Below are 12,491 nucleotides of genomic sequence, written 5' to 3'. Positions count from 1 at the left end.
TCAAAAGTAGCTCTCTGACCTAAGTGCTTCCCATTTATTCTACTTGCCTTATACCCCTTTCCTGGCCTGCCAGATGCTTTTAAGAACCTATTTTTGAGAACTGCCAAGTATTATTTTACCCATTTTACAGAAGAAAGTGAGACTTACAGAGATTAAGTCAATTGCTCCCTCAAGGTCACAGAGACAGCGGGTTCCAGAGGTGAGCTTCAAACCCAAGCATTCTGACTCCAAACTTCAGGTGCTTAACTGCTATGTCTGAGTTGTTATTTATATTATGTTTTTCAGTCATATTTGACTCCTTTTACATCACTGTGGAATGCATCCAAATGATTTTGGGATTACTTCATCTTAAATGTCTGAAGCTGTACTCAATTCTCAGCCTAGATACTCACTATATTAATATGAGTATGTCGCTTATCTTCTTTGTATCTATCACTAAAAGAAAGCAATTGTGCTAGAAATTTGCTCTCCAGTGTCTCTTGATATTAACTTTAATAATTCCATCAACAATATCTAGACCTTTTTATTCTCAAGACATATAATTTTCAATTATGCCATATCAAAACATAATTGATATGATTGCATAATATCTTTTTGTTACTATTTTAAAAAATTGTTTCCACCAGGAAGTGAAGGTAGGTGTCATAAGTGCTATCTGGCTTGGTGCAGTGGCTCATGCCTGTAATCCTAGCACTTTGGGAGGCCAAGGCAGGCAGATTGCTTGAGCTCAGGAGTTCAAGACCAGCCTGGGCAAGATGGTAAAACTTCATCTCTACAAAAAAAAACCCCACAAAAATTAGCCTGGCATGGTGGCGCATGCCTGTAGTCTCAGCTGCTTGTGGGGATGAGGTGGGAGGATCACTTGAACCTGGGAGGCAGAGGTTTCAATGAGAGCCAAGATGGCACCACTGCTCTCCAGCCTGGGGGAGACTGAGACCTTGTCTCAAAAAAAAAAAAAAAGTGCTATCTGACAGGCTTTGGCCCATTGTAGTAATCTACAAGTCTACCAAATTTAGATCTTATATTGTAATATCTTCTTTCCCCTGATCCCCAAATTCCCTTCATAATTCTCATTATTTCATTGACAAAAGCCCAAGGATGAACAAATTGTTTTCTTTTGAGGTAAAACAAAACAGATCTAATAATTGCGTATGTTTATGCTTGATAATAATAATAATATATTTTATGAACATCCCTCCCAAGTCCCGATTGCACTGTTTTGATATTCAGTCACGGTATCTTTATTCATAGCCTGCCTTTAATGAGAAGAGTAGAGGTCTTTGTGCATAAACACAAGAAGTACAGTGCTATTTTCATAGTGTTTAAGAAGTACTTATTATAAAATAATGCAGTCTGTGTTTTATAAAAGGATCAAACAGTAAAGAAATATAAAAAATGAGAAGTCTCCCATTTCCTCTAAAATATCTGCTTTTGCTGAATCTCCTTCCCAAGAAGAATTAATAATTCTTCTGTAAGTGTTATAATAATGTTATTTTGTTGTATGCAACCTAATTTATATGAAAAATTAGCACACACCTCAAACTATATACCATTTATTGGATTTAAAGTGGCTATCATTTAATCATTTAAAAAGCTTTTTTTCTAAATAAAGTTATCTTTCTAAAATGTTTAAATTAGGGTTTTTGGTAGTATTATTATTGTTGAAAAGGTAATATGTGCCCATGATATAAAACTTGAACACAAAAGAGAATAAAATGTAAAGCAAATCACCTTTCCACTGCAGATCCATAGTCTCTATGACCAGAAGGATTTTTATACATATTAAATCATAAATATCTGTCTGAAAATAATGCAACATAGTATATATTCTTTTGAAAAAGTGGAAGCATGATGTATACGTTACTTTGCTTTGCTGTCTTAGATATTAGAGATCAATAGGCCAGGTGTGGTGGCTCATGCCTGTAATACCAGCACTTTGGGAGGCCAAGGCTGGTGGATCACTTGAGGCAAGGAGTTCGAGACCAGCCTGGCCAACATGGTGAAACCCCCATCTCTACTAAAAATACAAAAATTAGCCAGGCATGGTGGCCGCGTCTGTAGTCCCAGCTACTCAGGAGGCTGAGGCAGAAGAATCTCTTGAAACCTGGAGGCAGAGGTTGTAGTGATTCGAAATGGCACCACTGCACTCCAGCCTGGGTAACAGAGCGAGACTCTGACATACCAGCACATCTCAATCTCTTCCTACTTCTTGGCCATACTGTAGCCATCACAGAGTAGTATCATAACCAGTTAACCAGTCTTTTAAGAATGAATAATTAAGCCATTTTTCACTCTTTTGCTATTAAAAATAGTAAAGTAGGTTTAAAAAGCATCCTTGCTCATCTCTGTACACATATTAAGAATATATCTAAAGGATAAATTCCTGCAAGTAAAATTTTCTACAAAACAAATTGCTGAGTCATAGAAAGGGGATATTTTAAATTCTTGATACATATTAAGCTGCCATCCAATAAAGTTTTCTCAGTTTAAGAGAGTAAAAAAGGCCTGATTTATAGCATTTGTATTGGGTGCTATCTTTTTTTTTTTTTTGAGATGGAGTCTCACTCTGTGGCCCAGGCTGGAGTGCAGTGGCATGATCTCGGCTCACTGCAACCTCCGCCTCCTGGGTTCAAGCGATTCTCCTGTCTCAGGCTCCCAAGGAGCTGGGATTACAGGTGTGCACCACTATGCCCAGCTAATTTTTGTGTTTTTTGTAGAGACGGGGTTTCACCCTGCTGGCCAGGCTGGTCTCGAACTCTTGACTTCAGGTGATTTGCCCACCTCGGCCTCCCAAAGTGCTGGGATTAATAGGTGTTAGCCAATGCACCCGGCCCGGTGCTGTCTTCTGAATGATTCTTTATTACAGTACACTAAATAAAATGTCTGTATTTATGCAACTCAGGGTTTGTCAGCAAATATTAGGAGGTAAAACTAATTGGAACTGTTTAGATCCTTTTGGCCCCTAACTGCCATATCATATTACACAAAAATACCCACCTATAGTTATACATAAATATTGAGGTGAGTTGCAGTTGATGTTGTATTTTTAAAAGAAAAATATTAATTAAATATGTATTAATATACATTAGTGTTTTGAAGTCTATCCATTTTTTCCCCCAGCCATACAAAGTTTGGTAGGATTCTAAAAGCTTGTAGGCCCTCAAGCACCACTCCTCTAGTGCTTAATGGGTTAAATGTCCCTAAAGCTAATTTGAAAAGCAAATTGCCTCATTCTTTCTCTTCATATCTTTCTTTCAAACTGTAAATTTTAAGAGCTGTTTGTTCCTTATTCTCCTTGTTCTTAATTTGTTTAATAAAGTTTTAGATCTTTAGCGAATATTTTGCAACAACAGAAATATCCCCAAATTTCCTGGTGCTAGAAAACAGCCACAATAGTAAGTAGGTCAAGTCTGTATTTCTTAGAGAACAGGGAGATTTTTGTTTTAAAGCAGTGATTCTTCTGAGAGTAGGGCTCTGGGCGCAGGTGAGTGGTAAACAATCCTTTTTCCTGCAGGGATGTTGCTGTTGTGTAAAAGCAAAAGCATTTTGTGTAAGGATGTTAGGCTCCAGTAAGTTTTTCAAAGCCACATTATCTTTCTCATTAGGGGGAGTTTCTCTCTGTACTTTAAAAGAAGATAATGATGCTTGAAAAAGCTCAAGATTGACTAACTTTTAGGAAGCTGCCAGAGTTGTGCATAGACGTCCTCACTACAGTAGCTTCGTTATGTCTTACGAACAATTTAACCTTCACTTCTAGTCATCGTTTCGTCATCGTAAGCACTGGGTCATTACAGAGTTCAGTGTACCTAAAACGCAAGCTGTGACTGATGAGAATCCAAGCCGCAAACTGGGCGGCTTGGGCAACCGTTTTCTTAACCAACCTCCACGTTGTGGCTTACGTCTTTTAGCACCGCCCTCAGGGCAAAGGGTGGTGGTCAGAGGTAACTACCACAGTAAAAGAAGGCTATTTATGTGGTCTGTTTACAGTTACCCGGTTTCAACACTAAGCCAGCTTTCCGCCACGTCTCGGGCGAACCTCCGGCCTGAGGTCACAGAGACGCCCGGGTGGCTCTCAGGAGCCAGCATGGCAGCCTCCTCAGGACCGGTACTCCGGAATTTCGCCCGCAGGGACTAACACCACTTGGACCCAAGGACTCCAGCTTCACTCCACTTTGTGCACTGGGAGGGGCGGTCGCGATGACGTTTCAGGCAACGCCTCTGCTGTCAGCCAATAAGGAGCGGGAGACGCGTCGGGCCTTCGCTCAATGGGCCGCGCTGGTCCAGCCCCACTGTGATCATGAGACTGCAGACCCTCTAATAAAATCCACCCCAACAATCGCCGTGTGCCGCTTTAGTGCGCTCGCCGTCGGCTCTACCTGCGTGCTTTAGCTCCTTCTCGCCTGATCCTTCTGTCTCTCCCAACCCCGGACACCCGGCTTCGACTGGTTATATCTTCGGTGTTCTTTTCCTCTCTCCTTTCGCGGTTCAGCATGCAGGAAAAAGACGCCTCCTCACAAGGTTTCCTGCCTCACTTCCAACATTTCGCCACGCAGGCCATCCATGTGGGCCAGGATCCAGAGCAATGGACCTCCAGGGCTGTAGTGCCCCCCATCTCACTGTCCACCACGTTCAAGCAATGGGCGCCTGGCCAGCACTCGGTGAGCTGGGTCTGTCTGGGGCTGTCCACAGTTGGGCGGGAAAAGAGATACGGCTTATGAATTTGAAAGGCATGTAAGTAATTTATAATATGACTTATAAATTAGGAAGGCAACCGAAAGATGTTTCTACACTGTAATTCTTGCAGCACAGCTTTGTATCGGATGGTCCAGTGATCGTATTTCTTTTGATAAGCAGGACTGGAAGGAGCCGTTTGTCCAACTTGCCATATAGATTTGGCCTGAAATTCACGTGATTTTGACAAATTTGCAATTAAAAATCGAAGGTCATAACTTTTTTGAGTTACCTTTAGCAGCATAAATTTTAAAGATGTAGTACGGAGTCAGCTTAAAAAATATTAAGGGTCTGATAACTTGACTAGAATTAAGATTGTTTCCAGTAGCTGTATTAATAGTTATTGAGTACCTACTATATGCCAAATACGTGCTCGTATATATCATGTGTATTACATGTATTGTCTCGTCTAATCCTAACAACAACCCTAGTCTGAACCGAATTCTCATTTTTTCCCAATAAAACAGCTGAGATTTAGGGAGTTAAGTAAATAGCCTTAGACTAGTAAGTATTGGAGCTGGAATTCAAACTTTAGAAACTTGAGGTTGCTTTAGGAACCAACTCCTAGGCACTCAGCTACACTATGCTATCTCTAATAATGCTAGTAACAATTTAGCCTATTGCGTCATTTAAGCACTGTGGCTTAGTGATTAAGAACACAACTCATGACCGGGTGCAGTGGCTTACGCCTGTAATCCCAGCACTTTGGGAGGCTGAGGCGGGTGGATCACCTGAGGACAGGAGTTCGAGACCAGCCTGGCCAACATGGTGAAACCCCATCTCTACTAAAAATAAATAAATTAGCTGGGCATGGTGGCGGGTAATCTCAGCTACTCGGGAAGCTGAGGCAGGAGAATCGCTTGAACCCAGGAGGCGGAGGTTGTAGTGAGCCAAGATCTCACCATTGTACTCCAGCCTGGGTGACAAGAGTGAAACTCCAACTCAAACAACAGAAAAAGAGAACACAAGTCTTATAGTCAAAGGCTAGGTTTGCATTCTGACACCACTTCTGAGCTGGGGGACCTTGGGCAAGTTAGTTAACCTATCAAAACCTCTGACTGATCCTGTATAAATGGGGATAATAATAGTATCTACCACATAAGTTGTTGAGATGTATTTAAGGCTGTATAGTACATAATAATTACTCGATGGTAATTTGTTTTTTCATGATGTTCACATTTACACTATTTCCATTTGATCCTCACAACAACCAGGTCAGAAGGCAGGACAGGTATTATGTACTTTTTATAGAAAAGGAACTGACACAGAGTCATACATGAATGATCTGTAAAGCCTACGAAGGAGCCCTCTTTGTTAATCACATAGCTTTTTTCCTCCTTTTGGTGGCATACTTGATGGATCTTGGAGAATTTAAAAGTTGCTGAGATTTGTAAGAATTAGTTAAAGTCTGTAAGTCCAAAGCCTTGATTATACTTTGGAAACCACTTCAGTGTGTTATATAAGTTGAGGAAAATCCTTACAGACAGTGCCTTGTTTTGTGAGATAGAGTTCTAAGGCCATTTCTACAACTGGTTTAGAATACTCTTTACTGTATTTTAGAGTCAAAATATGTACACAGCCTCTCTTTCTTTCTTTTTTTTTTTTTATTTTTCAGAGAGAGCCTTACTCTGTCACCCAGGCTGGAGTGCAGTGGTGCGATCTCGGCTCACTGCGACCTCCGCCTCCCGGGTTCAAGCGATTCTCCGGCCTCAGCCTCCTAAGTAGCTGGGATTACAGGTGCCTGCCACTGCGCCTGACTCATTTTTGTATTTTTTTTAGTAGAGACGGGGTTTCACCATGTTGGCCAGGCTGCTCTTGAACTCCTGACCTCGTGATTCACCCGCCTGGGCCTCCCAAAGTGCTGGGATTACAGGTGTGAGCCACCGCGCCCGGCTCACAAACAGCCTCTCTTTCAAACATGCAGTTCGTTTCTTGTGTAGGGTTTAATGAAAGTGTAGCTGCCCAAGCTTTGGAACTTAGTGCAAAAGTTTACCATTCAGGTGTGATATTAAAAATTAAATGTTTCCAGGAAGCCAGCAGGCATGGTTAAATCCACAAAAACTCTGCTTAATATCTTTTTTTTTTTTTTTTTTTTTTTTTGAGACAGAGTCTTGCTCTCTTGCCCAGGCTGGAGTGCAGTAGTGCGATCTTGGCCCACTGCATCCTCCACCTCTTGGGTTCAAGTAATTCTCCTACCTCAGCTTCCCGAGTAGCTGAGATTACAGCTGCCCGCCACCATGCCCAGCTAATTTATTTATTTTTAGTAGAGATGGGGTTTCACCATGTTGGCCAGGCTGGTCTTGAAATCCTGACCTCAGGTGATTCACCTCTGAAAGTGCTGGGATTACAGGCATGAGCCACCGCGCCCGGCCCTTTTTAAAAATCAGTTAAGACCACTAAAGGGAATTTGAAGAGCTGAATGAGAAACGTGAGGTACCTTTCTGTGGCAGAAGCCACATGAATCCAAACTTTTTTTTTTTTTTTTAATCTGCAGGGTACAGCTGCAGGTCATGGTAAGAAGGTGATGGTGGGGAGGGGTAAGGATATCCTGGAGCCCTATAAAATATGTCTCCTCAGGTTGGGTGCGGTGGCTCACGCCTGTAATCCCAGCACTTTCGGAGGCTGAGGCGGGTGGGTCATGAGGTCAGGAGATGAAGACCAACCTCCCCAACGTAGTGAAACCCCATCTCTACTAAAAACGTACAAAAATTAGCTGTGTGTGGTGGCGTGCCTGTAGTCCCAGCTACTCTGGAAGCTGAGGCAGGAGAATCGCTTGAACCCGGGAGGTGGAGGTTGCGCCACTGCACTCCAGCCTGGCAACAGAGCGAGACTCCCTTTCAAAAAAAAAAGTCTGCTCAACTTGTCATAAACAAGGGCACATAGCAACAAAACTTTTAGAAGTTATTGTTGTTAATACTGGGAGCTTCTGAATCAGAAACAAAGGTGAAAGAGTGGTTGTGTTTTGTTATGTTATGTGAAGCAGAGGGAGAAAATTATAGGACTTCTAATTAATGTTCAAATCCTTGGTTCGCAGTCCGGTTTTGACACTCCCTAGGTACTATTGCATTTGGCTTCACTTTCCTCAAAGCCAGTCATAAGGATTAGTAGAATGACTGGATGAATATAGCTAGCAGGGTGCCATATATGTAAAAGGGGAATAATGCAATTTTTTTTTTTCCCGAGACAGAGTCTCGCTCTGTTGGCCAGGCTGGAGTGCAGTGGCACTATCTCGGCTCACTGCAACCTCCGCCTCCTGGGCTCAAGCAATTCTCCTGCCTCAGCCTCCCGAGTAGCTGGGATTACAGGAATGCAAATTTTTAAAAAGTATTGTGTGGAGCTGTTTTGCCAGGAATTGCTCCCTATGTTTTGAGCCACTTTTGTAGAGCCAAGATGTGAATGAATGTTGAGCATTGGTAGGATGTGATCATAACTTCCTGTTGTATGCTAAATAGAACTTGAATCAGCCTGACAGGTGGCTCACTCCTGTAATCTCAGCACTTTGGGAGACCAATGTGGGAAGATTGCTTGAGGTCAGGAGTTCAAGACCAGCCTGGGCAACATAGCTAGACTTCCTCTACAAAAAATAAAATTAAAATATTTGTTAGGCATGGTGACGTGCACCTGTAGTCTTAGCTATGCAGGAGGCTGAGATCGGAGGATTGCTTAAGCCCAGGAGTTTGAGGCTGCAGTGAGCTATGATTGCCCCACTGTACTCTAGCCTGGGCAACAGAGTGAGGTCCTATCCTTAAAAAAAAAAAAAAACTTGTATCACTTAATCATTTATTTCTTAGGAAATGAAATACAGGTTAGAATTAGGTTTATTCTGTTGGCTCATGCAAGTCCCTTTTCCTAATGTTTCCAGATTAATGAAAAAAGGTGAGTCTAACATAATAAACATACTAATAATAAAAACTGCCATTTATTTAGTGATTAGCATGTGCCAGGAAACATGTAGTGAATTTGTGCATTATCTCATTTTATCTTCACAACAATTTTATGAACTAGATATCTGTATTTTATTCCCATTTTACAGATATTGAGATTGACTCTTGGAAATGTGAAGTAACTTACCTAGTGTCATGCAGCTCATAAGTGGCAGATACAGAATTCACATAGAGTTTGTTTGACTTCAGAGCATCTTGACTATAGCCACAGCACTGTTCTGCTTCTGTATTAAAGCAAGACATATCATGACTAAAGAATAGAAACTAATTATGGTAGGGTGAAACTATAGTTGTCTATGTTAGGACTCTGATAATAAACTTAAATCTCTTAGGATGAATTTGAACTTGTTTTTTTCAGGGTTTTGAATATAGCCGTTCTGGAAATCCCACTAGGAATTGCCTTGAAAAAGCAGTGGCAGCACTGGATGGGGCTAAGTACTGTAAGTAATTTCCATTTCACAGTCTAGAATCTATTTTTAAATGTATAGAGAAAACCATAGAGGCACAGAATGTGGAACTGAAAAGAAACAGATTTGCTAGTTCAAAATTCCTGTTCTACTGCCTTTGAATTCTTTGCCCAAGGTCCCTCAGTTGGTATAATATGCATATGTGTAATCATCAGGTAAAAATACATATGAATAGAGGACAAATTAATAAAGGAAAAAATTCACACGAATACTACATTTATTAATACTACATTTATCATGTAGTATTCATGTGAAAACAATCTTCATCTGAAACTGTCAGTATAAATAAATAAATAGAAATTAAATTTAATAACACCACCTATTAGAATATAAAATCTTTTTTTGAGACAGGGTCTCTCATTCTGTTGCCCAGGCTGGAGTGCAGTGGCACGATCTCCGCTCACTGCAACCTCCTCCTCCAGGGTTCAAGCGATTCTCCTGCCTCAGCCTCCTGAGTGGCTGGGATTGCAGGTGTGCACCACCACACCCAGCTAATTTTTTTTTTTTTTTTTTTTGAGACAGAGTCTTGCTCTTGTCGCCCAGGCTGGAGTGCAATGGCAGGATCTCGGCTCACTGCAACCTCCACCTCCTGGATTCAAGCAATTCTTCTCCTTCAGCCTCCCAAGTAGCTGGGATTACAGGTGCCTGCCACCACGCCCAGCTAATTTTTTGTATTTTTAGTAGAGATGGGGTTTCGCCATGTTGGCCAGGCTGGTCTCGATCTCCTGACCTCGTGATCTCCCGCCTTGGACTCCCAAAGTGCTGGGATTACAGGACTGGGCCACCACGCCCAGCCTTTTTTTTGTATTTTTAGTAGAGATGGGGCTATTTTGGCCAGGCTGGTCTCGAACTCTTGGGCTCAAGTGATCTGCCCACCTCGGCCTCCCAAAGTGCTGGGATTACAGATGTGAGCCACCGCACTTGGCCTAAACTTGCTTATCCTCTGGTTTATTCACCTAATAATTTGTGCCTAAGAATAGCACTGAAGTTATTTTCAGTGGTCAATAACTCCTGATAATGTGCTGTCAGAGATTAGAGATTAACTCCCTAAACTTTTTTTTTTTTAATGAAGAGAGTCTTGTGTATTCATTGTGATTATACTTATCAGACAAATCTCAGGTCTGATTGCGAGTTTTGTTAAAATATTTACTGAATTGCATATTCATATAATGAACGTATGAATCATATCTTTGCTCTATTCTTTATGTTTGAAATTTCTCTTTTCTTTCTTTTTTTTTGATATGGAGTCTCCCTCTGTCACCCAAGCTGGAGTGCAGTGGTGCAATCTTGGCTCACTGCAACCTCCACCTCCTGGGTTCAGGCAATTCTCCTGCCTCAGTCTCCCTCGTAGCTGGGATTACAGGCATGTGCCACCATGCCTGTCTAATTTTTGTATTTTTAGTAAACACAGAGTTTCACCCTGTTGGCCAGGCTGGTCACGAAATCTTGACCTCAAATGATCCACCTGCCTTGGGCTCCCAAAGCGCTGGGATTATAGGCATGAGCCACCACGCCCGCCCTGAAATTCCTTTAGTTTGCTATTTTTAAACTGTAATTTAACTGGCAATAGGCCTTTTGTCTCAGATATTTGTAAAGAATTATTTTCTTGAAGTGTTTCAGAGAAATATTATTACCAAGGCAAAATTGACTTAACACAAAAGTATCTGTCCACATTATATATTTTTTATTTTAAAGATATCTTATTCTTGAAATAGAAAAGGAGATTTTGTAATGGTATTAATCAGGGGCCTCTAGCAACTCAGCAGTGATGGCTTCCTATCTGCATTAAAGTAAGTCAGGTAAATACTTGGAGGTGTGTTGTAACCTATAGGCCTGACTTTTCAGCTTACTCTAACTTGATTTTTATTTTAGGTTTGGCCTTTGCTTCAGGTTTAGCAGCCACTGTAACTATTACCCATCTTTTAAAAGCAGGAGACCAAATTATTTGTATGGATGATGTTTATGGAGGTAGGTGACCCCTCTCATTTATATTGTGTAAACTTGTATTTTACAGATAATAAAGTGAGCCCTGAATTAATATTAACAATGTTGCCAGTATTTTTGATTATTTATTATAGTTTACAGGTGTGACGGGTACCTCTATGCTCTCTCAGACTTGGCAAAAGAGGAGCATAAACACTTAGGGTCCATGTTCTGGAACTGCTTATAAGAGAGATTATTTATTTATTTATTTGTTTATTTTTAGATAGGATCTCACTCTGTCACCCAGGTTGGAGTGGAGTGGTACGATCTCGGCTCACTGCACTCTCTGCCTCCTGGGTTCAAATGGTTCTCGTGCCCTAGACTCCTGAATAGCTGGGACCCCAGGTGCGTGCCACCACACCTGACTAATTTTTGTATTTTTTGTAGAGACGGGGTTTCATTGTGTTGGTCAGGCTGGTCTGGAACTCCTGAGCTCAAGTGGTCCTCCCTCTCCAGCCTCCCAAAGTTTTGGAATTATGGGCGCGAGCCGCCTCACCTGGCCAGAGATTATTTAATAAGAATAGTATTTAAGGTGCTAGAATGAATACGTAGCACTTGATCAACTTGCAGACATATTCTGCTCTAGAGAAGATAAGGTTTAGAGAGACAGTGTTCTCCTGTAACTTAATTTTTACCTGTAATAAAGGTGAAATACAACTCAGGTTACTCTCAAGAGTTCAACCCCACACATCCCCTTTTGCTTTTTATTTTTTGTTTGGCACCAGGGAAACTTTCAAAAATTTGTTGAGAGATATGGGCCTCTTTTCCCAAAAAATGTTCTTAAGACTACACTCAGTGATTAGCATTTTAATTTTAGGGGTCTCATGGATTGAACCCCTGAAGCCCATCTACGGCTCTAAATTTAAGAACTTCCCATTAACTCTTCATTTAGCATTAGGTGTATCTCCTAATGCTATCCCTCCCCCCTCCCCCCACCCCACAACAGTCCCCGGTGTGTGATGTTCCCCTTCCTGTGTCCATGTGTTCTCATTGTTCAATTCCCACCTATGAACAAGAACATGTGGTGTTTGGTTTTTTGTCCTTGCGATAGTTTGCTGAGAATGATAGTTTCCAGCTTCATCCCTCTCCCTACAAAGGACATGAACTCATCCTTTTTTATGGCTGCATAGTATTCCATGGTGTATATGTGCCACATTTTCTTAATCCAGTCTATCATTGTTGGACATTTGGGTTGGTTCTAAGTCTTTGCTATTGCGAATAGTGCCGCAGTAAACATACATGTGCATGTGTCTTTATAGCAGCATGATTTATAATCCTTTGGGTATATACCCAGTAATGGGATGGCTGGGTCAAATGGTATTTCTAGTTCTAGATCCCTGAGGAATCACCACACTGACTTCTACAA

The 12,491-nt window shown here is 41.4% G+C and overlaps 1 protein-coding gene across 1 annotated transcript in view; it reads left to right on the top strand.

The window, feature by feature from the left end:
- The first annotated feature begins 4,106 nt into the window (after positions 1–4,106).
- The window catches only part of CTH (cystathionine gamma-lyase), a 31,796-nt gene continuing 23,411 nt past the window's right edge, over positions 4,107–12,491 (top strand). The window contains exons 1-3 of the mRNA XM_004025966.5: positions 4,107–4,658; positions 9,034–9,115; positions 11,015–11,110. Coding sequence (XP_004026015.1) covers positions 4,491–4,658; positions 9,034–9,115; positions 11,015–11,110 — 346 coding nt within the window. The 5' untranslated portion in view covers positions 4,107–4,490. The remainder of the gene's footprint in view (positions 4,659–9,033; positions 9,116–11,014; positions 11,111–12,491) is intronic.

The sequence above is a fragment of the Gorilla gorilla genome, chromosome 1 (genome assembly GCF_029281585.2).
Source record: "Gorilla gorilla gorilla isolate KB3781 chromosome 1, NHGRI_mGorGor1-v2.1_pri, whole genome shotgun sequence".
NCBI lineage: Eukaryota > Metazoa > Chordata > Mammalia > Primates > Hominidae > Gorilla > Gorilla gorilla.
Note: the sequence above shows the minus strand (reverse complement) of the source record. Positions and strands in the feature narration are given on the sequence as shown.